This window comes from Lissotriton vulgaris, chromosome 7, assembly GCF_964263255.1.
Source record: "Lissotriton vulgaris chromosome 7, aLisVul1.2, whole genome shotgun sequence".
In the NCBI taxonomy this organism is placed as follows: domain Eukaryota; kingdom Metazoa; phylum Chordata; class Amphibia; order Caudata; family Salamandridae; genus Lissotriton; species Lissotriton vulgaris.
Genome location: NC_141695.1, coordinates 957,495,048 through 957,522,227, shown reverse-complemented (window position 1 = coordinate 957,522,227; position 27,180 = coordinate 957,495,048). Strand labels below are relative to the sequence as shown.

General features: G+C 43.1%; 2 protein-coding genes across 2 annotated transcripts in view; one reads left to right on the top strand and one right to left on the bottom strand.

The window, feature by feature from the left end:
- Positions 1-27,180, bottom strand: part of LOC147702816 (gamma-aminobutyric acid receptor subunit alpha-1) — a 536,635-nt gene that overhangs the window by 355,816 nt on the left and 153,639 nt on the right. The gene's annotated exons all lie outside the window — the stretch shown is intronic.
- LOC147702817 (uncharacterized) lies at positions 17,476-20,485 on the top strand. Its single transcript, XM_086928836.1, has one exon. It carries the CDS (start codon positions 18,815-18,817, stop codon positions 20,483-20,485), a length of 1,671 nt encoding a protein of 556 aa, XP_086784962.1. The 5' UTR covers positions 17,476-18,814.

Genomic DNA, 27,180 nt, shown 5'->3' with positions numbered 1-27,180 from the left:
CCCCCAGCATGTGGCTCTTCCTTCCTCCCCCACATTAGCTACAAAACCCTTCCCCCTAACAATCGGGTGTCCTGTTATTACACCCCTGGGGCCCTGGGACCCCTCCTTCTCACCTCCACCCCCGCAATGCATTGTACTTGGCTCAAGAAGAGAAAAAAAAATCCCTTTAACATTCTCAACATCTAGAACATTACTCCGAACATTTAATGAGTAAATGACTATTCCCAAATTCCCAAATTAGAACACTTCATTAACCTTCCAATCCAGGATACCTACTAATACCTTCTATCCAAAAAATGTAAATAACAGAAATTCTCCCCCTAGGTAACCATTTCTATATTTGAACCCCATGGGTTTTTACTCTGTTCTTTATTTATCCTTTTCATTCACCCCTTACGCCCCTGTGAAATTTCCTCAGTAACTCCTGAGCTTCGTCTAAATCAGACAGCATGTAGAATTTGCCCTTCACCAGCACTTTCAATTTAGATTGCTGAGCGATCATAGCCTGGGGACCATTTGCCTTAAATAAATGGAGGATTTTCACAAATTCCTTCCTCCTATGCGCTGCTGCTGCGGACATATCTGAGAAAATTTGGCAACTAATTGTCTCATTACCTGCGAATTGTCTTTGCTGAATTGCTTTAGCTAGAATAGTTTCTTTTAAACGAGAGTCCGAAAAAATTAGCAGGATTATACAAGGCAGCGTTGAGTTAGGAAAAGGATGGGCAGGTACCCGGTGCGCCCGAGTTATAGTCAGGTCCCCTTCATATTCTGGGATTACTTTTTGTTTTAAAAAGGTCACCCCTTAAACTGTATTCGATCCCTCTAACCCTTCAGGGACTCCAACTATTTGAAGGTTAGATCTTTGTGTGTAGTTTTTCAGGTCATCCAGTTTTATTTCAAGTGCCCGTCTGCTTTTATTGACTACCTTGACATCTTCTTTGACCTCCGTCATCTGATCCTCCAGAGTTGAGATTCTGGTCGCGGCTTCTTGAAGTCTGAGTGAAAAGCTTGAAACCAATTTCTCAATTTTCTCCAGCCGCCGATGAATTGAGGCTAGTTCGGTTCTTTGAAATCTTTTCAGCTCCCGGACCTCATCCAAGACAAAGTTTAGCATATCCTTCACCGTCATCTGGATCTCGCCTGCTGACTCGGTATTCAGGTCCAGAATGGGACTAAAGGGATCAATTAAACAAGAAGGATGACTATTTGTATGGTCATCTGTATGGTCATCCATAGCCGGTAATAAGGGCGCCGTCTTTGATGTAAATTGCGACTGTATCTGCATTTCAGCTGAGGGGGATTTAGCTTTTAAATCGGAGGCACCCAAGACATCCGCAAACTGCTTGTAGCCTTGTGCTGTTTCGGTGTTTTCTGGACAGGCCTCCTTTTGCACAATCAGCAACGATGATTGTTCATCTAGATGAAGTATCAGACTCAGGAGTGGTCACTGGTTGAGTAACCCCTGAGTTGCCAGCTGAATGCTGCAAACTTTGGGCAGGGCTGCTAGAAGATTGCGTACTGGATTTTTTATCAAAGAGAGGGAATTGTTTTGACCCTTTAGCAGAAACAGCAATTTTATCCTTTTTAAAACTGTTGATTCCAGTTTTATCTGGCTGAGCCACTTTCGGGCTGGTAATTGACATGTTCATCTCATCCAGTATCGAATTTGTTACGAAAGTAGTTTGATTCAAATATTCGATGGACGGTGCTTCTTGCTCATCTGCACTCTCGGAGGATTCCTTACCCATCAATCTAGCTGCTTCTTTGACTTCTTTTGCCTGTAGCCGGCGAGTTTTGGCTTTGATCCGTGCGTTTAGCAGCTTGCCCATATTATCGTGTACCCCTGTACTCTACTCAGCGTGCAGTGCTCTTCTCCTTCCTTCCCCAGCTCCTTTCACTTCTCCCAGGGAATCGCGCTTGCGAGGACAGAAGAATCAGGGATATTGGGGTAGCCTCCCCCGTTACTGGCCCAAAGCGAAATTGTTCTTAGAGAGACTTTGAGAAATTAAATCAGGTGTTAACACGGTCCATAGCACTCAAATAGCACCCAGGTAGCATTCAGAGAGAAAAAAACAAAGTCAGATCCAAAAGGGGCAAGAATCCACACTCTCAGCGCTAAAGAAGCCTTTTACAGTAGCGGCACGTAGTGCTTGCTATACTAACCAGGCTGCTTACGTTGATCGAAGGTCGCCTCCTGCGAGAGCCGCCACTGCTGAGGGAGCCGCTGTCTTTGGCTCAACCTCTCTCCCCGTCTCCTCTGCTCTCACCTGCTGTGAGCCCAGCTCGGTAAATAGCTGCAACACTCAGATTCCTGGACTTTGGGATTTTAAATCCAACAAAAGCGTTTCCGAGCAGCCTGAAGAGTCGTGACTCGTGGCACCCCTCAGCAAATGATTTGAGCCTAAGATTCGAGCAGAAAATGCTAACTCATCCGCACGCCGACACACTAGCAGCAGCAGCAGGCCGCCATCATCGGAGGGTGGGGCTTGGATCTCAGGTGACTACGCGGAGGCGTGGAACTCCGCCATCCCCCACTGTTTTGAACTACGCCATCCCCCTTGTTACTTTATTAAACTCAGACTATAAAATAGTAACAAAACTTCTATCATTACACTTTAATTAGTCCACAGTAGATTTGATCCATCCAGATCAGAATGGTTTCATTGCAGGCAGGCAACTCGTTACAAATACCCACTATTTGATTGAAGCTTTGGATTTTTTTGAGACACGATGGAATACTGCTTTGGTTTTGTTATTGGATGCTGAAAAAGCTATTGATTTGGTGGTTTGGGAGACACTGTTTATTATTTTGGAGCACTTTGGTATTTCTGGTAAACCTATATCTCTGATATGCAACCTCTATACCAATGCCAAAGCTAATATCATCTTAAATACTGTAATGGTTGGGTCAGTTTCAGTTAAACGTGGCAGAAGGCAAGGGTGCCCACTATCGCCAGTCCTCTTTGCTTTTTTCATCGAGCCTCTTGCAGTCGCATTGAGGAACTGTGCGGAAATTCTTCCCCCGATTCCCTTAATGGCTAAGGTGAAACTGTACGCAGATGACATTATGCTTATTATCAAACCCAAATTACAAACTCAAGCCAAAGTGTTTCAGATTTTTGAGGATTTTGAAGCCCTGGGGATATATTGTATGAATTAAAAGAAAACAGAAATATTAGTCTGTGGGGGGAAAACTCCGGAATTGCATCCTGATATACACAGTTGTATCAACACTAAGCCCAAGAGATATCTCAGCGTCTTTTTCTCAGGGTCAGTTAAAGATTTGTATAATTTGAATTTTGATCCCCTTCCCCGGAAAGTTCAAGCATTGTTTCTTTGCTGGAAAGCTTTGCCATTAACCATTCTAGGTCGAGTAGCCTTGATTAAAATGTCTGTTCTCCCCTTATTCAATTTTTTGTTTTCAACTATTTCATGCTTTCTACCGGGGTCTTTTTTTACTAGGGTAGAATCTATGTTCTCGGCCTTCATCTGGGTGAAGAAGACACCCCGTATTGCATTAAGCACGTTATATTAGGATTTGGATCAGGGAGGGCTCGCCCTGCCAAATCTCAGGGATTATTATAATGCATACTTTGCAAAGTACTTACCAAGATTTAAAGGTCAAATCTATAGTAAAAAATTATATAATAATTTCTTTTTCGATTTACTGTGTACAGAAACTCAGATACCAGCCCCTCTGCTGGTGCTTAAATCTCCCAAATTAGTCTGTTACAAGTCGTTACTGTGTTTTTTTTTTAAAAGTCAAGCTCTGTTTAAAAGATACTCTGTTTCCCCTCCTAATTCAACAACTTCACTGTCCAGAATTCTCCCATTGTTGGGGGTGGTACAAGGCTTATATTTAACTGGTAATTGGGCTGGGGAAGGATTTTCTAAAGTTTCCAACTTTCTGAGAAATGGAGTTTGGATCACCTGTGGGGAAATGTCGCATTTAACCCCTAGGAACTTTATGTTGTTAGGGTCTTATAATATTGTGTATACGTTTCTTGTGCAATTTGACACTGCACAGCTAGGTCAACCAAGTCAATTAATTAATGAACTTTTAACCATTGAACTTGACAGAAAACCCGGGATTGGAAGCGTTGTCTAGCTCAGAGTAGGGGGCTGACTTAAGTCAGAAGGCAATTAAAAATTGGCAGGAGCAAGAAAACCACGCAATGTCCTTGAATACTTGGGCAGTTATTAATAAATTTAATTTCAGCGCATTGCGTGGTGCTAATTGGCGCAGTAATTGGCTGCTATATCGTACACCTGCCTCCATTTCTAAAATGTACTCCAACTATACAGCACATTGATTTAGATGTATGCACCATTCTCCAGCCAACTGGTCACATGTAATGTTTTATTGTGTCAAGATTGTGAAATTTTGGGAGGAAATCTTTGGTTTTTTTCAGACTGAATATAATATCACGATCGCAGTGAACGAGAAATTAATTTTGCATGGTTTTGACTCTGATCTTATGTTTTCCGATCAGATAGCTAAATTACTGTCCATTGCTATGGCAGTGGCCAGATCTCTTTTGTTATAGCAATGGCGTACAGAACAGATTCCATCTATGTATGAATGGCTACAAAAGATGAGACTAGTTAAATCCAGTGAGCAGATCTATGCAGATTTATGCACTGCGGGTAGGGAGGATTAGAAGATTCGATAAGATCTGGGGGACATTCTTTGATTAAATCAGAGAGAATTACCCCTTTTTTTTAGATTTCGAGGATTCAAGTATATTGTAAATCTGTGCTGTGCTATAAGGCTTTGTTTATAGTGTGCTGCTTTAGTTAAAAAAGGCTTTTGTTTGTATTTTATGTTAAAGAAATGATGTTGAAATGTTAATTTGTAATGACATTAAAGGACTTCAATAATAAAAAAATAAAAACATGTAAAAAATTGGCCCGTTTTCAGTTTGGCAATATAGCAAAAAAATGAATGTTCAATTAGTTACGCTTTTACAATACCACCCCAACCCTAATGTTGTGAAAGGAGTGATTTTGTCACACCCCTGAATTTTCGTAATTTGAAGGTGTACATGGGCTTTATTGATTAATGGCTTAGGGGCTTCATGTGCATTTGTATGGACATTCATTTTTTAAGCTCTCGGGAAAGAAATATTCTTGAAAACCACCCATGTGTTTAGAAGGCGAATACACGGACTCGAAGGACCCACAAGTCAAGTATTGGTTAGAGATGCTGTATCTCAGAAACTGTCCTTGGGCTATCTATGAACACAAGTTGGGCTGCTGTCATTATTAAAGTCCGCACAGGGAGCTACGGGAAACAATGCGACAATATAAGATTGCCAATTAACTTCCTTAAATCTCTGTTGTTCATTAAAAAAAAGCAACTGCTGTGTGATTTCACGTCATCTGTAAGCATGTCCTAACCACTTAACTGCATTTGACGTTGAGACTGCAAAAACACTTAACACGAACCAGGGTACGTTTATTTTTCTTCCTCAAGTTTCAAGAGTTTGCTTGCAGTGACATATCTCCCCAGAGGCGCTGTGGTTGACAAGTAATGTAATACATGTGTATGCACTCATTTACGATCAGCAATGGCTGTCAAGACATTCTAGCAAACTGCAGATGCAGCTAATGCCTGCCACGCGTGTCTGTGGTGGGATCCGTAAACCTCAGCTGATGTGCAATCTCAGAGGGCTGGAGTTGTGCAATACTGAATGAGGTACATTTAATTTGAACGCGAATTGTAATTAAGAAGATGGATGTTTTCCAGTAAACTCGAACCAGCATAAAGGACAAAGGCAACTTCATCACCAGTTCTTTTCGGCACCAAGTCTCATGAAATATTCTAAATGAATATCAGGCCATAGGGATGACCCTTTGCGAAATCTAGTGCCAGTGACTTGAGGTAGAAAAACAATCCCACCAAAAACATTGTAGGGCTTAACTAAGAAATAAACAAAAAGTGCATTTTATTAGGGATGATATATTTCTGGAAAGTCTGTGAAGAATTTCGGTCTTCAATATATGTTTTCTCTAAAACCTTGGGGCATATTATCAAGGGGGTTTATCTCCGCTTTTTTGGCTTTAAAAGCCAAGAAAGCGGAGATAAAATTATCTCCCTATTACCAAGCTGTCGCTAACACCAGTTAGCGACAGCTAGTAGGAGATAGCGACCATTCTGGGCCCCGCTTTGCATGTCAGTGATATTTATCACTAATGACATGCAAAGTAGGCGTGCTAAGATGTTAGCGACTGGAAACAGTCGCTAACATCGCTGTCTCCTATTACCAACTTATGGAGATATTTGCGCTAAAACTACCACCTGCCCTGAGCAGTTCTTAGCCATGTTATCCAATGGGAGGTGGATAACATGGCTAAGAGCATTAGCTCGCTAATGCATGAATATCGCTGACTTTTCAGCGATATTCATGCCTTTCGTCCGATTTTTATCGCATTTGCGACCTTGGTAATACCAAGGTTTATCTGCGTTAAAAATCGCCACAGCTCAGCGGTACATTTTTGTCTCTAACCAAGCAATAGCGATAATTATCGCTATTGCTTGGTAATATGCCCCCTTAATCGGACAGCAGTAAAACACTCAATTGTTGTATCCTTAATTCGTTGGAGGACGCATGGAAAGTGATTTAAATCATCAGATTGGATTTATGAAACAAAATGCGTAGGACTATGTTTGAGGAACGTATACATTACTTCGCTTATGCAACTTCTCTAACTTTTTACACCTTCACAAATATGTGGCTGTTGTTTGTCAAAGTAACATTACGCACTACTGTCATTCTTTTTGCCATAACTTTATGTGCACATATAGAGAGCATGCAGTCGCCTTAAGAATACCTAAAAAACTATTAGTTTATTAATGTCCATGAGCCATTCCCCGGTAAGAAGCTATGTTCCCACCCATAACCCGAAAGAGGCTATTGTGGGAAACCACCATCTCTTTCTAATGTCAATGATTATAATTGCAATGGGTGAGAATAAACATTTGCAAAACCTGATCTGGTGACTCATGGTCAGAAATGTGAACTTGCTGTTTTACACACTGAAACTTTGGTTCACGCAGATTTAAGTAAACTTATTCTACCAGTTGGCTACTATCTGACCTCACGTGATAATCATGAAATTAATAAAACATGACTCAATTGTACAATTCCAGTACCTTACATCAAATATGAATATCATATGATTGGACCTTGTGTGGAAAAAAATAAAGGTAACACAGAAAAGACTGAGGGTCTGATTCAGATCTTGGCAGAGAGGAATACTCACAGACTTGACAGATATTCAGTCCACCACATTACGATCCCATTATATCCTATGGAGATCGTAATGTGGTGGACAGGATATCCGTCACATTTGTGACAGATTATTCCATCCACCGAGAGAGGTTTGGTTTTTAGAGATTGCATGGTACTAGGTCATGGTGGCAGGGGCTGAGGCGCAATGGGAGGGTCTTACAGGTCCGGTGGAAACAATGGCCCAAATACAATGATGGAAAGGCTGTTTCCAGGACAATTTTAGAAGCGTAAAAATGGGATCAACTTCCCTAGCAATTGCCTAGTTGTATAGATCCTTTTCAATCAAGTCATACACTGTACTGCAATACCTGCACATTTCCTTCATTCTCCCTTCTCTTCTCGTGTTCCATCTCTCTCGTTAGTAATTTCCTGGATGTTTGCTCCTTCATCAGTGTTTCACTGTGTCCGTATTCCACAATGATCCTACAGTGTTCTTGCAATCACTTACCACATTTCTGTCAACAATGTCTCCTGGGGCACACAAGATTGAGGAAGGTCTTCAGGTATTTCTTGTGTTAGTTAGGAGCATTTTTAATTGGATCATAATTAGAGGATAATCACACATATCCTTACTCTGTATGTGGTTGCATTACTAGAAACATCTGCTGTTCTACCTGTCTAAACATTACCACAGCTGCTGCAGTTTCTTGTCTGCGTGGTGAGCTTACTTTGAAAACCCAGAGACGAAGACATTACCCCAGATAGGACCTCCAGTGTTTCTTCTCTCTGTCTTCATCCTCTGTTTCCAATCACAAGAGCATGTACGTTTTAGTTCTTCTATTCTCAACCTACAAATCTCTCTTGATGGATTCATATTAGAGCCCATACACGAAACCTCTGTAGTGACCTTCATGGGTCAAAACCCTAATAGATTATCATTTTACTCATGTGACTCTAAAAACATCCTTGTTATTTAAGAGAGAAGCTCTGACTGGTACTTGTGTCCAGATGCTCAAAGAAACGGTGCAGAGAAGAAATATCGACATATAAATATCAAGGGACATAATTATTGCCGCAAAAATATTGTGGGGAAGAAATATCGACAACAAAGATATCGTGAGCAAGAATATCGACTGACAGTAATATCGATTTCAAAAACATCGACGTATTAAATATCGTTTACAAAAATATAGTTGACAAAATTAATAATAATATTATGTATTTTTGTGTTTTTTATGAGAATTATTTTTCATTTATTAGATTTTTAAAATTTAAGTTTAATTTAGTATTTTTAGTTTCGTTGCGGGTAGGGGGTTTATAGGGGAATAGGGTGGGAAGTAATTTATTTATATAGATTTAAATAATAATTTATAGTAATTAATATATTATTTTAATTAGAATTTTGTGTTTTTAATTCCTTAGCGAGTTGTGGGTTTATAGGGGAATAGGGTGGGAAGTAATTGGGTGGGAATGTATTGAATAATTAATAAGTTAATTGATTAATTAATAATAGTTTAATAATTTGTTGTTAATTAATTTCAATGTATTAATTAATAATTAATTATGTTAATTGTTTAATTAATTTTAGGTGCGTGTTGTGTTTAAATGTGTAAATGGTGTGAAGGGTAGTAAGTAATTATTTTTTTATTGATTATTTATTCAATCAATCAATCAATCAGTCATTTGTTAAGTGCACTACATACCTCCGAGAATCTCAAATGCGCAGATGGGGGGAGGGGGGGGGCGCTACTGATCGAACAGCCAGGTCTTTAGTATCCTCCTGAGGGTCAGCAGGCCTTGGGTCTGTCGTAGGCTCAATGGGAGAGTGTTCCATGTCTTGGTGGCGAGGTGGGAGAAGGATCTCCCACCGGTGGTTGTTATCCGGATGCGCGGGATGGTGGCGAGTGAGAGGTCGGCGGAGCGTAGCTGGCGGTTGGGGATGTAGAAGGAGAGCCGTCTGTTGAGGTAGGCTGGGCCGGTCCTGTGAAGTGCCTTGTGTTCGCGGATGAGGAGCTTGAAGGATATCCTCTTGTTGAGGGGGAGCCAGTGCAGGTTTCTCAGGTGAGGGGTGATTTGGCCGTTTCGTGATACATCGAGGATCAGTCATGCCGAGGCGTTTTGGATGCGTTGTAGTCGATTGATGAGCTTGGTCGGGGCTCCCGTGTAGAGGGCGTTTCCGTAGTCGAGTCTGCTGTTGACAAGGGCCTGGGTGACTGCCTTTCTTGTATCTGTCGGGATCCATCTGTAGATCTTCCGGAGCATGAGGAGGATGTTTAAGCAGGAGGAGGAGACGGCGTTGACTTGCTTGGTTATTGAGAGCGTTGAGTTGAGGATGATTCCCAGGTTTCATGCGTGGTCGGTGGGGGTCTGGGCTGCCCCCAGTGCAGTAGGCCACCAGGAGTCATCCCAGGCTGACGGGTTGGAGCCGAGGATGAGGACCTCCGCCTTGTCCGAGTTCAGCTTCAGATGGCTGATCTTCATCCAGTTGGCGACTGCCTTCATTCCTTCATGGAGGTTGGCTTTGGTGGTGAAGGGTTCCATGGTGAGGGAGAGGATCAGTTGCATCGGAGTAGGAGATTATGTTGAGGTCGTGCTGTCAGGCGACGTGTGCGAGCGGGGCCATGTAAATGTTGAACAGTGTCGGGCTGAGGGAGGATCCTTGGGGTACGCCACAGATGATCTTGGAGGCTTCGGAATGGAATAGGGGAGGCGGATGCTCTGGGTTCTGCCGGAGAGGAAGGAGGTGGTCCATTCCAGTGCCTTGTCTCAGATCCCTGTGGCGCGGAGGCGTGCGCATAGTGTGCGCTGGCAGATGGTGTCGAAGGCGGCGGAGAGGTCTAGGAGGATGAGTGCTGCAGTCTCCCCGTTGTCTAGCAGGGTCCTGATGTCGTCGGTGGCGGCGATGAAGGCGGTCTCGGTGCTGCGGTTGCTGCGGAACCCTGACTGGGAAGGGTCCAGGATTCGGTTCTCTTCAAGGTTTCAGGTTAGATGTCTGTTAACGATTTTCTTGATGACCTTGGCCGGGAAGGGAAGCAGAGAGATGGGTCGGAAGTTAATGTAAATGTAAATGTAAATGTAAATGTAAATGTCAAGGTATTTGTAGAGCGCACTGTCACCAAGCGGTTTCCTGGCGCTATTACTCATACCGCTGTGGAACCCCTCCTGGCTTTCCCTGTGAAGTGTCCACTCCTGGGCACCCCCAGGGTGAAGCCAGGCATCCTAGCGCTGTTGGGGCCGTTGTGGAGGTTAAGCAAGCTATTGCCCAGAGTTGCAGCGTGGGGCCCATGATTAGAATAGGCACCGAGGCGAGAATTATCAGGTCCGAGGAAATTAAGCCCAAGACCCGCCGAGGCGGGAATTGAACCCTGGTCCTGGGCCTGAACTCTGCATCAGGGTCTGCCACTCTAACCATTGAGCCACACTCCTCCAGTTCTTGAGGTCTGGGAAGGTCGCGGTCTCAAGGGAGAGATTGATGACGTTGCATAGGTGGGGTGCGATGGAGCTGCTTGCTTTGTTGAAGACGTGGTGTGGGAATGGGTCTGACAGAGAGCCAAAGTGGATTGTGCTTATGGTCTTGATGGTGTCATCGATGCTCACGTTGGTCCAGGCTAGCAGGGGGACGTGGTTGATGGTGTGCAGAGTGTCTGTTGTGCTGCTGTCTGTTGGGGCTGTCTGGGTGTTGAAGCTGTCGTGGATGTCTGCTATCTTGCAGTGGAAGAAGGTGGTATGGGAGTCGCACAGGGCTTGCGACCGTGGGATGTCGTTGGTGCTAGAGCTGGGGTTGGAGAGTTCCTTCACGATGTTGAAGAGCTCCTTACTGTCATCTGCATTGTTGTCGAGGCAGTCTTTTAAGTAGGTCTTCTTGGCAGCCCTGATGAGGTGGTGGTGGTTGCGGACGGCGTCCTTGTGTGCTGCATGGCTGTCCGGAGTTTGTTCAATGTGCCATTTCTTCTCAAGTTTCCGGCAGGCTTGCTTAGAATCTAGGAGTTCTGGTGCGAACCAGCTGGCCCTCTTGCTGGTGTCTCTGTGGGGGGGTTACTTCAGTGGGGCAAGGGTGTTGGCGCAGTCCTCGATCCAGCGTCCGAGGCTGTGGGCAGTGTCGTCGGTCTTGGAGGGTTCGGTGGGTGGGCTGAGAGCGAGGTTTGCATATAGTTGGTCTTCGGTGCTTTTGCTCCAGCGGCGGTGGGGGATCTGTTGGGTGCGGTGGTGTGTGGTGGGTTTCTGGAAGGTGAAGTGGATGAAGCGGTGGTCGGTCCAGAGGAGTTCAGTGGTGTGGCTGATGGAGATGTGTGAGCTTGAGGAGAAGACGGGGTCGAGCGTGTGGCCGGCGGAGAGGGTGGGCGTTGTGACAAGTTGTCTCAGTCCAAGGTTGGCGAGGCTTTCGATCAGGGTTGTGGAGTTGTTGTCGTTTTTGTTCTCAAGGTGAAAGTTCAGGTCTCTGAGGAGGATGTAGTCGGTGGAGGTCAGGGCGTACATGCTGATGAAGTCGGCGATGTAGTCTCTGAACTGGGGGCGGGGTCCGGGGGGTCAGTAGACGAGGTTGCCTCTGAGGGTAGAGTTGGGGTCTGTGTGGATCTGTAAATGCATGTGTTCAGTGGTGCTGAGCGCGTCGTCGGTGCTAGTCGGGACCCTGACGCTGTTCTTGTGGATGATGGCAATTCCTCCTCCGACTCCGTTGGTGTGGTCTCTGCGGGTGATCTTGTAGCCGTCTGGGATGGCTATGGCGATGTCGGGTGCGGAGGAGGTGGTGTACCCGCTCGAGCGCAATAAATCTTTTTATGTTTCAGTTACCTCCGACTGCTGGTCTTCCTTTGTAAACATACCTGGCCGAGGTAGAAGAATTCAACTTTGTCAGCTGGCGACTCTGGTGGGACCTCTCCGTGGGACATCCAACGGCTACCTGAGTCCGTGGTTGAGAGGTGCGACTGAGGACCGAATGATCGTAGGGGCCCCTGCACGAAGGAGACAGCGTTTCTCCGCAGCAGCTGCCATCTGAAGTCCCGACTGGCCTCTTGACAACAGGATTCCCCGGCAGAGGTCCACGAGCTGCTCCCTTTTGAAACAGACGTGTTGTCCGAAGACCAACAGTCGGACGATTTAAGGACGAGTCAAGGACACACCACAGATTGGTGAGATTGTTCTGTTGCATGTTTTGATAAAAATAAGTTTTGTAACCAAGTTTTGAATAAATTGTGGTTAAAAGGGTAAAAGAATAGTTATAACTAAAAATAATAGGAACAATGAAGAAATGCATTTCTAAAACGTTCTGTTGTGTAAGTTCAGGTTATCGGTTGGACGAAAGCGTCCCCAACCCTGTTGAAGGCAGTCCTGGTTGGATATTGATGATAAAAAAAGGAGTAACTGTGAACCTATACAATAGAATATGGCATGAGTACACAAAAAAAAATAAGGAATTACAGTTTCCTATCGATGGTACCTTTGATTTAGCTAAATTACAGTATTTACAGCAATGTATGATGGAACGAAAAGTCCGACCTGCTATGTTTGAGGCATTTCAAACGTGGGAGAAATCTGCTAGAACTAGGGCCATGAAACAAAAACAAGACAGGGAAAGAGAAAAAAATAAAACAACTACGGCCAAAGTAGCAGAATATAATGATATAAAGATAAATGAAAATATTGAACAGCATGACAGAGAATTTCGGATGAAAACAGAAAAGTGTTTTGTCACAGTAGACAAAAGAAATTGCCCGCCTGTCGATGAGGTATTAGAGGACTTGTTAGACAAGCCTCCCCCGTATAATATTCAAAATCCTGTTCCCCCAGGTCCCGGTATTGGAGGCCAACCACTTAACATTGTTGTCCAACCGCAAACTCAGCATGTGCTCCCTCCTGCCGTGTCGGTCCAACAGGCATCCGCCCCTGTTGTACCGGCTCAGGCCCAACAAACAGCCTCCCCTACTATTGGTTCGCAGGGCGCACATGGATCTGTAGGAAACCCCTCAGCAACACCGCCCGCCCTAACACTTCCCAGCGTGACACTTCCAGTACCACTGACGCCACTGGTCTCACAAAGTGATTCCCCCACAGTATATACACACAGACCATACGATTGGTTGGGTTCCCCTTACCTTGGTTCACCAAGGACGGACAGACGGGTATCAGACACGTATGTTAGGCCCACGCGATTAGGCGTAGCAGAGAAAGATATTATAAAGAAAATGACAGAAAAATGGATGGACTTAGGGGACATAACTAAAATAGAAGCCCGGGAAACATTTGAAGGAATGGAGTTAAGAGCTAAGAACTTTGTCATTAATAGTATGGCAAATAGATTGTTTAACCATTGTCGTCTCGTAATGGACAACAGTACAGTTTTTTTACAATCACCAGGATGGTTACGACAATTATGGAGGGATAGCGAGAGCTCCATATTAACAGACATACAGTGTAAGGATGCATTCGATGAATGTTATCATTACCAAAAAGAACTAGATGCCATTATGTGTGATACCACTAATAAACATATCCACCAACATTATGGCCCAGGACCAGAACTCAGGGATAATGCTTCAGCTTTCCCTATGAGAGAAGTACACCCAATTCCTGCGGCAGGAGGTCGCGCCGCCGTCCGACAATATGTACACACTCCATGGACTAGGGCTGACTTATTGGCCTTAAAGAAAGAGTTGCCTGATCCTAGAAGTAATCCGAAAGTGTTTTATGAGCATCTTGAATCTGCTCTTAGTTTAACGCCCATGATATTGAAAGATGTCGATCTTCTGTTTGATTTTCTAGTACCGCAGGAACTATGGCGTCCAGTTAGAGATCATAATTCCGCAAATATTAACTGGGTAGCCATAGCAGCTGCGGATAATCTCAGAGCAGCAGGAGAGGATGTGCCACAAGTGTTAAAAGATTTACCTGGACACATTATAACACGCATGCAGGAAATTCTGCCTAGACAAAAAGTAGACTGGGATAAAATGACTGCATGTAGACAGAAGGAGGGAGAAGAAGTGACTGATTTTTTTAGCAGAATAGAAGAGATTTTTAAAGGACACAGTGGACAGGACATCCAGACAGTACAAGGAAAGCGCATTTTTGCTAACCAGTTTGTTAATAACATTTTACCTGAGCTATCGGACAGTATAAAAACATACGAAAGTACCTGGACTGCTAAAGATCCAGCTGAGTTATTGACAATGGCGTGCTATTATGAGAATAAGAGAAACTCAGAGAAGGGAAAGAAGGATAAGCAAATGAAGGAATTAAAAACAAAGGCATTGATGCAGCAAGCTTTTCCTGACAGAGGAAGGTCAAGAGGACGTACAAATTTTCAGAGGGCAGGTGGACGTAGTCGTGGGGTTGGTCGAGCTGCTTCAGCTCCGGCGCAACAGAGAGCAGGGTTAGGATACAATCAATGTGCTAACTGCTATCAGGAGGGACACTGGAAGAACGAGTGCCCTTTGTTACAGGGCCAGGGTCAAAGTATGAGAAATAATGCAAACACTTACAGAGGAAATTCAACTCCCCGTGTAGACAGGGGGAGAGGTAGAGGACAGCAAAGAAATTATAGTGACACTGAGCAGACAAACTATTTTGACAATAATAGGAGCAATGCGTATTTCACTCAAGATTATACACAATATGATGACAACGAGGACTGGACACAATAGGGATGCCCAGGAGAGGACAGGGAGCGAGTGCAGATACCAGTGGATTCTTCAGGCCCATATGTAAAAATGGTAGTTGAAGGTGAAGAGAGAAAGTTTCTCCTAGATACTGGTGCCACTAATACATCGATTTCCCACCGCTTGCTCCCCCATGTTCCTCTCTCGGGAAGGTTAGATAAGTCGGTGGGATTTTCAAATGCTGTTGTCACAAGCCCCATTTCGCGACCATTGGATTTCACAATTGGTCCTATAACAGGGAGTATGCCATTTGTACTAACAGAGAAATGTTCACTAAATTTACTTGGTTTAAAGGCTTTGAAAATGATGCATGCTACTATTTACTGTACACCAGATGGTGTCTATCTGACTTGTAAAAAACAAGACGTGTCCAGACAATACATGGTTTCAGACAAACATGACATACCACCTGAACTACAGGATATTGATCCAAAATTATGGGCACATGGACCAAATGATGTAGGAAAAATGGATATTGAGCCAGTACATATTACAGTAAAACCGAATGTCAGGTTACCTCGCATTCCCCAATATAAAATATCTAAAGAAGGGGAGGAGGGTATTAGATTAGTCATATCAGACTTATTACAACGTAAAATCATACAAGAAGTTACAAGCAGTCCATGTAACAGTCCCATTTTACCTGTGGTTAAACGTGATGATGGAACGGGACAGGTCAAATATAGGATGATTGTTGATTTGAGAGCCATAAACAAAATAGTGGAACCACAATACCCAGTTGTACCTGACATTACAGCAATGTTTTCATCTGTACCACCTTCAGCCCAGTGGTTTACTGTCATAGACCTGAAGAACGCTTTCTTCAGTATCCCCATACACCCAGACAGTCAGTATTTGTTCAGTTTCAGTTTCCAAGGGCGATCATATAGATTCTGTCGTGTTCCCCAGGGGTATACTGAAAGCCCTAGCATCTATAGCCAGGCATTAAAGAGACAATTAGATGACTGTGCTTTGCCACCAGGTACAGTATTACTGCAATATGTAGACGACTTACTGATCACAGCTGAGACAGAGGACATTTGTAAGCAGGCTACGCATGATGTTCTAACATTTCTTGCTCTGCATGGACACAAGGTTTCGCCAGCTAAGTTACAATACTGTCGACAGGAGGTAACTTACTTAGGTCATCTCCTGTCGAAAGGTGGGAGGAGATTATCATCTGAAAGAATACAAACAGTGCAGAACATTCCCAGACCTAGAACTCAAAAAGATGTGCGTGCATTTCTTGGAATGGTCTCCTTTTGTAGACAATGGGTACCAAATTTTTCTTACCTGGCCAAACCATTACTGTCCTTAACTCACAAAGATGTGGAAGATCCTGTTCCTTGGGATAAAGAACATCAAGATAGCTTTGTGGCTTTGAAAACTGCTTTATGCAATGCACCTGCTTTGGGCACACCAGATTACACTAAGAATTTTGCACTGTTCGTACATGAGAGAGAAGGATGCGCAATGGCTGTACTAACCCAGAAAAATGGAGAGAAGAATAGACCATGTGCCTATTTTTCCTCAACATTGGATCCGGTAGCAAGGGGCCTACCGAACTGCCTCAAAAATATTGCTGCAGCGGCTGCTGCAGTAAGACAGGCAGACTCTATTGTACTTGGACATCCAGTTATGGTTTACGTACCTCATTCAGTAGACATACTGCTGAATAAAACCAAAACTCAGCACTTAACTAATGCTAGGCTGACTCAGTATGAGCTAATACTGATGGCCACTAATGTGACCTTGCAGAGGTGTAACACCATAAACCCAGCTACTCTGATGCCTCTCCCTTCGGAGCAGGATGAAGTACAACATGATTGCGTGATTGTCACTGAAACTGAAACGAAGGGTCGAGTTGATCTGGCGGACACACCTATGCAAGAGGTCGATGGAACACTATTTGTGGATGGCTCTTGTCTAAAGAGACCAGATGGAACTACCTCTGCAGCCTATGCAATCACAACCAATAAAACAGTTGTAGAAACATGTAAAATAGAACAGATGTCTGCTCAGGCAGCCGAGTTGATTGCCCTAACTAGAGCATGTGAGCTTTCAGAAAACTTAGCCGTAAACATTTACACTGATAGTCAGTATGCATGGGGGGTGGCACATAACTTCGGCCGATTATGGGCCGAAAGAGGGTACATCACATCTGGAGGTGCGAAAATACAGCACGGCACCTTGATCACAAGACTACTAAATGCCCTTGCATTACCAACTAAGTTGGCCGTCATGAAGTGTAGCGCACACAAGAAAATCACAGACCATGTAGGTCAGGGAAACGCCTTTGCCGATGAAACAGCAAAACACACTGCGTTGAATGAGTACACTTTAACATATGTAGTGTCAAAGACTGATAAGGAAGAGACAAACATTGATCCCTACAAAGAGATAAAAGACATTCAAGAATTTGCAAGTGAAGAGGAGAGGAAGCAGTGGGTTAAGGAAGGATATTACTTTGACACACACTTTGGGGCTTGGATGCACACACAGGGATACTTGACAAGGTGGGTCCTGCCCGACAGCTTTCTCCTACCCATGCTTCACATGGTTCACGGTCCCGCACACTTGGGGGCTGATGGAATGACAAATACCATTGAAAAGATATGGGTCAACAAAAACATTAGGAAGACAGCTGTAAAACTATCCAAGAACTGTATGACCTGTGCTCTCCACAATGTGGGAAAGGGAATACAAGTACCACCTGGCCATTTCAGATTGCCAGAATACCCCTTTGAATGCCTACAGATGGATTACATAGAAATGCCCCCTGCCAATGGCAAAAGATATGTTTTGGTCGTTATATGCAGTTTCAGTAACTGGGTGGAGGCATTCGCTTTAAAAGATAACACCGCATTGAGCACAGCTAAAATGTTGTTGAGAGAGTACTTCACCCGCTATGGCTTGGCCAGGAGTCTCTGGAGTGACAACGGGGTACATTTTTCGAATAAAATAATGAACCTAGTTTGCCAAGGGTTGGGGATAAAGCAAAGTTTTCATTCAGTTTATCACCCAAAAGCAGCAGGGCTTGTGGAACGCTGTAACGCTACATTGAAAAATAAACTGCAAAAAATATGTGCATCAAGCACTCTCAGCTGGGTAGATGCATTGCCCTTAGCCTTGTTCTCCATGAGGACAACTGTTACATCCAAAAACAGACTTTCTCCATATGAAGTGGTCATGGGGAAACCAGCAAATGTCTATGGGTTTGCCTCTCCACCAAAGTTGCAAGAATTAACGCATTCTGCTTTGTTGGACTATTGTAAAGAACTAACTTCTGCCCTGTCTACCATTCGCCAACAGGTCAGAGACACATGGTCCCCGCCTCTGGAAGGAGAAGTACACAACATCAGACCCGGGGACTGGGTCCTGACCAAGAACTTTGTGAGGAAGAACAGCCTGCAGCCCAGGTGGAAAGGGCCAGCGCAGGTTCTGTTAGTCACACAGACGGCGGTTCGATGTGACGGACATAAAAGTTGGATTCATCTTTCAAACGTGAAGAGAGCACCACCGTTCTGGCCAGCACTGCCCCCGGAAGAGGACCGTTCTGACCGAAGGACTGGTGACTGCATTCCTGCACGCATTGATGATCAACAAGCTGCATCAGGATACAATCTACGCCCAAGGAAGATGAAGAGTGCTTAGGACGGAGCAAGCACCAACTGCCACGCACTGAATAGTGCCAACTTTAAAGGACTAACTTGTGCAGTGAGGTTAGTAAAATAAGGACACTGCCGACTCTGAGCTGAAAAGAGAATAAAGAAATACCTCCGAAGCCCAGCGACCCATAGGAGGAGAGGGTGTGAGGTCAAATTTGCCAATTGCAAGGTCTGAAACAGTGAGGCCTATAACGAACACTGTTGAACTGCCGCACTTGTGAGATTATAGAAATCAAAAAAATTCTGAGAGCGAATGGTACTTCCGTTTGGAAGAACAACTAGACATCTTCCTTTACTAGAAATGGAGGATACATATTCCACCCTTAATGTGAACAAAAGGGGGCGCTGGTACTCCAAACTATGCATATTCTGTATGTTATTTTGCATAATGTCTTTGGTCATCGGTTTATTGTATCTCCTAGAGCTCTACCATCCAATTGCAAAAACAGCCCCGCTCCCATCAGAGCTTCCCTCTGACTTTGTCCCCTCAGTTACAGTACCACCAGAGGATATGGATCACAGAGAGGAGATGCGTCATAATTCTTTCCTTACCTTACTTCATCAGACCCATCAAGTAATTGATAAAAATAATTGTTGGATCTGTATGCAATTCCCAGCCTATGTAGACGAAGGTATACCCCTTCTCCAAGTACCCCTGCCATTTGAAGCATCCTGTTATGCATTACACATTGCAATACTGAAAGTTGAGCTAATAAGGGTCTTCAGCAACTTAGTAAACTCCCGTTCTACCACTAGAACACCAACTGCCTCCTTGTACACCCATTATGACAAAGACATTCTCCAGTCAGGAAATTGCTCTGGAGTTATTTTGCCAAATGCAACGTTCCCTTTTTCTAACATATTCACCCCACTGCTGTTGGTAAAAAATGATAGCACACCTCCGCTCCATAGGGACACCAGAGAGATACCTTTTTTGAAAATGAGGCAGCGTAGTGTGCTTGGGAGTATATGTATTAGGAGCAACGGTACCGCCAACATGGGGAATAGTACCAATTGCAATATGACATTTGAAGTGTCTTCCCAGGAAATAACTGTTCCACTCTATATCGGTGACTCAGTTTATTTCATTTGTGGCTCCAGGGCCTATATATGGCTACCAGTGAATTGGGGTGGCTGTTGTCACCTAGGTCTTGTAACACCAGCAATGTCTGTAAAAAGTACTGCAGAAGTGAATAAAGCATCCAGAACTCTGAGAGGTAGGAGGAGTGTTGATCAAGGGGATACAGCGGCTGAGATAGCTGGTGATGTACTAAAGGCCTTTGTTCCTTGGTATGGCCCTGCCATAAATTCCAGAAACATACGCAGGTTGTCCCGTCTACTAGAAGCTACTATAGAAGAGACAGCAGGCATAATTGAGAACATAACAGTTGAGCTCAAGGCTCTCAGATTAGTTTCTCTTCAAAACAGGATTGTGTTAGACATGATGTTAGCAGAACGGGGTGGAGTCTGTAGAGTGATCGGGGTATCTTGCTGCACGTATATTCCTGACTCATCAACATCGGTTAGGCAGGCTGTCAAAAGACTATATGATATAGGTGCCCAGGCTCATAGCGATGTTGGCCCCTGGGATCCTGTAGGTTCCTTTTGGAACGCCTTATCTGCCTGGGGCTGGAAGATAGGGATGTTTCTAGTGGCTATCTTCCTTGTGGTAATAGGGTGCTGTGTTCTAATCAATTGTCTGCCCATGTGTTGCCAGTGTATGGGGCGATTGTTAAAACCACCCCCAATGCCCCCAATAACTGTGACTAATGCTCTTATTATGAGGGATGTTGTAACCCAACAATTGATGGACATTGATATCTCAGATAATAACCCTCCTGACGCAAATACTGTTGATTACGTCAATGAGCGCAATGAGGCCCACTATAGTAACAGCCGGCCCATATATGAACATGTGCATTAGGCCGCAACAAAATGTTGGACCTTGCGTCCAAAGGGCCGATTGTGGAAATACAGTTTTTAGTAATGGACGAAAAGCTCCTCCATTTTGTGTTTCCTAGCCACCATTTTGTATTAGTCTCTTTAGCTTGCCACCTCAGCACAAATGGTGTGGCCGCTTCATCTGCACAAAGAAATGTTAATACACCAGTCGACCCCAGAGCATATGTTTGCACTTCACCTTATGACGCACAAGTAGAGCAGGGTATGTTGCTTAAAGGTCAATGACTCATTTGCTTAACTTTCCTATCTAACTAATTCCAAATAGATTACAGCTAACAAAAGACTGCTGATGGTAATGAATCGTTGTTGACACAAGAGATGTAACCTTTGCTCTGTATCCGGATGACTAATCAAATGGGCGCCTGACTCTGTAACCACAAGCCCGCCCATGTTTATACTTGGCACAAGTTATGCATAGTTCTGCTTTATTTCTGTGTATCACAAGATTATTGATGACTGATGGGGTTTAGTGAGTAACCTTTATATTATTGTTCAGCAAGCCAAGTATACATATTTCCAGAGTCACTGGCCCTGACCAGTACGTGATATTGTTTGGAGATCATTAATCATCCTTGACAGCTGCTGATTTATCATATCCATCCCCACCTACGCTTATGAAGCACAAAAGTATATAAGGCTGTCTCTGACTATTGTAAGTTGTCCACTTCCCTCATAGCCACATGGAGCTGTGAGGTGGTGTACCCGCTCGAGCGCAATAAATCTTTTTATGTTTCAGTTACCTCCGACTGCTGGTCTTCCTTTGTAAACATACCTGGCCGAGGTAGAAGAATTCAACTTTGTCAATGTCTCTGTCAGGAAGGCGACGTCTGGGGAGGTTGTGTTGAGCAGGTCCCCGAGCTTGACGGCGTGTTTGCGAGCGGAGCGGGTGTTCAGTAGTATGCATCGGAGGTGGTTGAGGTCTTTCTTGGCGGGTGGTTCATAGGCTCTGTGGCTGGAGTAGCTGCAGTTCCGGCAGGTGAAGGGACCATGTATGCGTTTCAGGGCAGCCTTGAAGCAGTTGTGGGTCCGTCCGAGGTTGAGAGCGTGCAGAGTGCTGGCGTTGTAGTGGCGGCAGTCGTCATGGTGAGGGCCAGGGGTTCTGGCGCTGGGCTCAGTCCAGGTGTGGGCGGGCGCAGACGGGGCTTGCCGCACGCCAGGGGTGTGACCGCGCAGCAGCCGGCACGTGTGTGGAGGTGGAAGTGAGGAGCAGCTGGGAGGCGGGAGGCGGGAGCAGTGAATGGGCAGTCAGGGGGGCAGAGCTGCTGGGGACACTGCCACGGGGGCGGTGAGGGGTGACGAAGGAAAAAGAAGGCAAAAGGGCACAACAATTGAGGGGGAAACGAATGGCAAAGAGGGCAAAAGGTCATGGGAAAGGGCAGAAAGGTCACACAAAATGGGGGGATTGAGTGGCACAGAAGGCAGAAGCTCACAGAAATGCAGGGGCAGCTAAGCAACAGAAGGCAAAAATGGGCAGAGAGACACGGTGGCCATGAGGGGAGAAGAAAGAAAAACCGGGCGGAGAGACTCAGGGGCAGTGAGGGGAGCAGAAGGGAAACCGGGCAGAGAGACATGGGGCAGGAGAGAGAGAACGTGCACAGGCGGAGCTGTGCTTCTAGAGAGAGAGAGTGGTCCAAGGGAAAATCCAAGTCCATATCAGTTTTCACATAGTTTTTGTAAAGAGAACACACTCCAAAAAACTCTGGACCTCTTGAGTTTTGAACAATAAAGTCTTAAGGGGGGTAGTGAGTGTGTTAACAACAGTTCTTGATATCCTTAGGCTGAATCCTTGCTCATATAGTCAAAGTCAGAAGTCCATATTGTGTAGAAAAATGCTCTTTATTAATTTAGATGAAAACATGCACAGCCGACACGTGTTTCGCCCCCTGTGGCGATTTGCGCCAGGGCTTTTTCAAGGCTGTAAGAGATCAGAGATACATATATGAACGCAAGTGGTTTATAAGAACTAGCCTTTGACCCCAATACCAGTGAGATGGAAATGAAAAGAAAAAGTGAGTGGTGCGGGATAGAAAGGCGCTAGTATAGTTTCCTAGTTTAGGTTTCTGATTTGAGATCAGTGGAAAGGTAAGCCCAGGTGGCAAGTTAGGAACATAAGAGAGGATGCATGAGGGTGAGAGCCATTCACCTCTGTGATTTTAATACATGAGTGTTTGAGAATTTTGTATATAAATCATAATTGTGGTTAGTCAGGCTATTGACAAAAGAAGGGATTCAAAATAATCAAATTTAAACAGGTTAAACAGGATAGTGTAGTTCCAGGTGATCAAGATGACATGCCAGAGGGATGTAAAGCAAGAGAAAAAAGCTTTACGGTTGGTGCTGCATACCTATTTACAATATAGTTTGTTCTTTACAATTCTTCCTAATTTGTGCTACTTTCCAAACAGAATCCGGTTTTTCAAAGTGAGAATCTGTTAATACAACATTTACATTTTTAGAGAGTTTTCTACGCTATATTCATAAGATTGCATTTAAATGTATTTCTTTACCAAACAAGGGTTCAAATTTTGAGGTATGAAATAATGCCGAAACCATCTCATTGCCTTCTGTCCACAGTACTAGTAATGCAAGCCATTATCTATATTCTAGGGTATTTAACATTTTTAAGGCAGGTTTAATTGAGACACAGTGCACAGCTATATATACAATTAAGTCAAAGGGGTGGACTTGGGTGAATTAAGTCATCTTTGTTATTACACTCTGAAATCGTAGCACTCAAGCAAAAAAGAGGGGGGACATTGTTTTTTGAGTCTATTAAAAGCGAATAGCTAGTTGAGAGTGGTTTTTATAGTCTGGCATGTAGATTCCAGTCTGTGGTGTTGGTACGGTGTTACGCTAGCAAGGTTATTAAATGCTGGCGTGTAATCTTCGTGCGAAAGAAAAAATAGTCCGATATTTGGGCAAGGTGAGATTGTGCGAACACAGCGGGATTTTTACAAAAAGAAGAGTGTCCATTGCGACGGTTTTGCCACTTACTTGTAAGGGTAAAATCCCTAAGTTGCGTCGTCGGCAGCCTGCTGGATGTTCCTTCCGCTTTCGCGATTTGTGTATGACTGAATACTGCCTCTTTTAAACCGGAAGAGAAGAGATTAACCCGGAAGGCAGGGTCCGTATTGTTATGCTCGGGGAGTGTTTGTTTACTTTATTTCTTGTGCTTAAAAAAGGAACATGCAGAGTATATGTTCTAAATTGGGTAGACTCAATATTATCTAGTAGCTAATCATGTTATTTTATTAATTCGTTCATGTAGGTGCTGTGCGGAGGGGGACCGACCTATGTGGAAGGGTCAAGGGTCGCTAATTATTACATATTTTAAATTAATTTCCATTAATGAATTATTAATTGTAATTGTGTTATTAATTTTAGGTGTGTGTAGTGAGTGGTGTTTATATGTGTAAATGGTGTGAAGGGTGGTAAGTAACACAATTTTTATTGATTAATTATTAGATATTTTAAAATGTATTTGGAATAATTAATTAGTACTTATTAATCATAAGTGTGTAATAATATTTAGGTGTGTGATGTGGGTATTATAGTGTTAATTAATGTGCAATTAATGATTTTTTATTTTCTTTGGTAATAATAATATATTTGAACTTATCTATTAATTATGTTAATATTAGGAAACTAAATTTAATTAACTTTCCCTACTCTTGCACTCGTTGGAGTAGGGTTAGTAATTGCCATCGCTCCGCTATCCAGAGTTTTCCCTACTGGTGCACTCACTGAGGTGGGAATAGTAAGTATTACCCCTACGCTATCCAACGCTTTCCCTACTGTTGTACTCACTGGAGTGGGAACAGTAATTTTTACCCCTCCGCTATCCAGTGCTTTCCCTACTGTTGCACACACTAGAGTGGGAATAGTAATTTTTACCATCTCGCTATCCAACATTTCCACTAATGTTGTGTTTATTTTGTTATTAAATGTATGTTTTATTCTTTTTTTAAAGTTGAATGTCTTAATTAAATATAGAATATTTTATTTAATTTTAAATTATTTATAATTGTGTATATTTTATTTTTATATTATTTAAAAAGTTTATAAATGAAATAAAGATAATAGTTAATATAATGTATTTAAGTAAATATATGTACACTTTTTTGTGTTATATTTATTACATTAAATGTATTAGTTATAATTAGTTAAAATATATATTAAATGAAATTTATTTTGTTAATAATATTATTATTATTTATTTGGTTTTATTTGAGTTATGTAATTTCTTTAAGTTAATATTTTTTACTTCTATATTTTTTACATCGATATTTTTGTTTTTATATTATTGTACTGTTTATGAATAGGTTTTTTTTTCACATCAATATTTTTTTCATTGATATTTTTATTATATATATTTTTTAAATACTTTATTTTGGCTATACAGCCATAAAAGCACAACAGATTTTACATTGGGTATAATAAAATAAAATATTAGACGAGAAAGGACAATTAAAAGTAAATGATCAAAAACAGCCATTCGTTTGTAGACAAAAATAAACTAAATCTATACCACAGCCTTAACAAACAATAGTTGACTACCCAGGCCCTAAATTAGTGGTGAGCACGATGTCAAGAAGATCCGGATCTCACAATTAAAAATATTTAAAACTATTAGAAGACAATATCAATCACATACAAAATTAACTAGACTATTTGTTAAAAAATAAGTTAAAAAAATAAGATTAAAAATTGGCATTCCTATACAAAGAAAGTAAACACAATTATTGTCATCACATTCTCTGAACAATACTATATAGCAGCAGAGGGCAATGGAGAGGTGATATAAAGGGCAACATCAACTGTTACCCATCTCTGTCCCCTTTAAAACTCCTCTACGAGTACACCACATTGCAAAATGGAATTCCGAGGTGACGACTACAAATAATGGTAGTGTTTCGTATTTAAATAGCCTAAAAACCTTTAAATAGTTTCTAAGCCCTAAGTTTCTGCACAGCTGGAGAACCCACTTTGATCTAGACCTATGGTATGCAGGACAGAAGAGCATTACATGGAGTTCTGTTTCTTCCGAGGGAGAACAGCCAGGGCAATCTGATTTAGCTGTACCCTTCCATTGATTCATAAATGCACCTAACGGAAGGGTTCCATGCCTAAACTGTATAAATAGTTTTTTGTGCCATGAAGGGTTGAATACTGTTGAAGGTCTTTTCCAGTTTATATTGCTGCTTGGCATCAAGAAACCTTGATGTCAAGGAGCATGAGGTTGTGCTTTGAATTAATTGGGCAAGTGTATGTTCCTTCAAGGCTAGAGTTAAGGATTTTTTTAGAAATACTAGAACAGGTCTCCTCCGGATTTGACTACAGATTACCACCACACAATGAAAAACACAGATTCCTGACATAGGACAGCCAGGGTAGATTTGTAGCCCCCAGTTTACACATAACATCCCTCAGTTCCTCCCTATAATTAATTAACTCTGGCGTATTCCAAATACGGCGCCAGAAGAGGAGAGGACGAGAGGCGATTAATCTGATATGGCGCCAAATCCCAGGTCCATCCAGAGCGGGGTTAAGGGCGTCCTTTTTGGGAGACCCAACAATTGCCTAACGAATATTTTCTCAGTCACCTCTAAAGGATTGGGTTAGCAGTGACCCCAAAGTTCGGCACCATAGAGGGATGCTCTCCTTGCTTGTGTTTTGTAGATTTCAGCAGGAGGACCAATCACTTTTTGGGAGCAGCTTTTATACACTTTAAGGATGCCTCCCATTGACTGCGTTAATTTTAAATTAGCCTTCATTATTTGTGTCCTCCAATCCATTTTGTCATTCAATGTGATGCCCAGGTAATTGAAAATGGGGACTCTCTCTAGGGTTCTACCATCCATTTGTGGATGTGGACAGTTGGTAGTTTTGGCATGGAAAACCATATATATTTTTTTTATGTTTATCACCAAATTCCTTTTCCTACAGAATGAACTAAACTCATCCAAAACACGCTCATCCCGATAGATGATTTAGACAGGAGCAGCGTGTCATCAGCAAACTTTAAAGCTGTTTTTTTCCTATTTGCTAGCCTTGGTGAGTCTATGTCCTTCACCGCTAAGAGTGTATCAATTGGGCCGTTCAGGAAGAGAGAGAAGAGGGTTGGCGCTAGCACACATCCCTGCCTCACCCCTTTCTCCACAGGAAAAGGTGCAGTTCTCCATTCTTGCCAAACCTTACCTTTGCATAGGTGCCTTCATGAAGGCGCTTTAAAAGCTGGCACTGGTAAACCGGCAACCCTAGGTCAAATAGGAGTTCCCATAACTGCTCACGATAGACCAAATTAAAAACGGACTTAAGGTCCACAAAAGTCAGGTAAAGACTACCCCCTCCCAAGGTTACTGTCTTCCAGTAAATTAGTTGTAATCTAAAGATTTGGTCTATGGTAGAAATTTTGGGCCTCCTGCTTGTAAGGAGGTTAAAATATTTGACTCGTCCAACCATGATTGCAGTCGCCCCAAAAGGACACAGGCAAATATCTTTTGAGTGACATTGATAAGGCTAATAGGCCGATAGTTTGCCGGATCTAATGGGGAGACCTTTTTAAAGATTGGAATAATCTCCGTGCCAGCCCAAGTCGCGCGGAACTCCATACCTTGAATATTATTGTTAAATAGAAACTGCAAATAAGGAGACCAG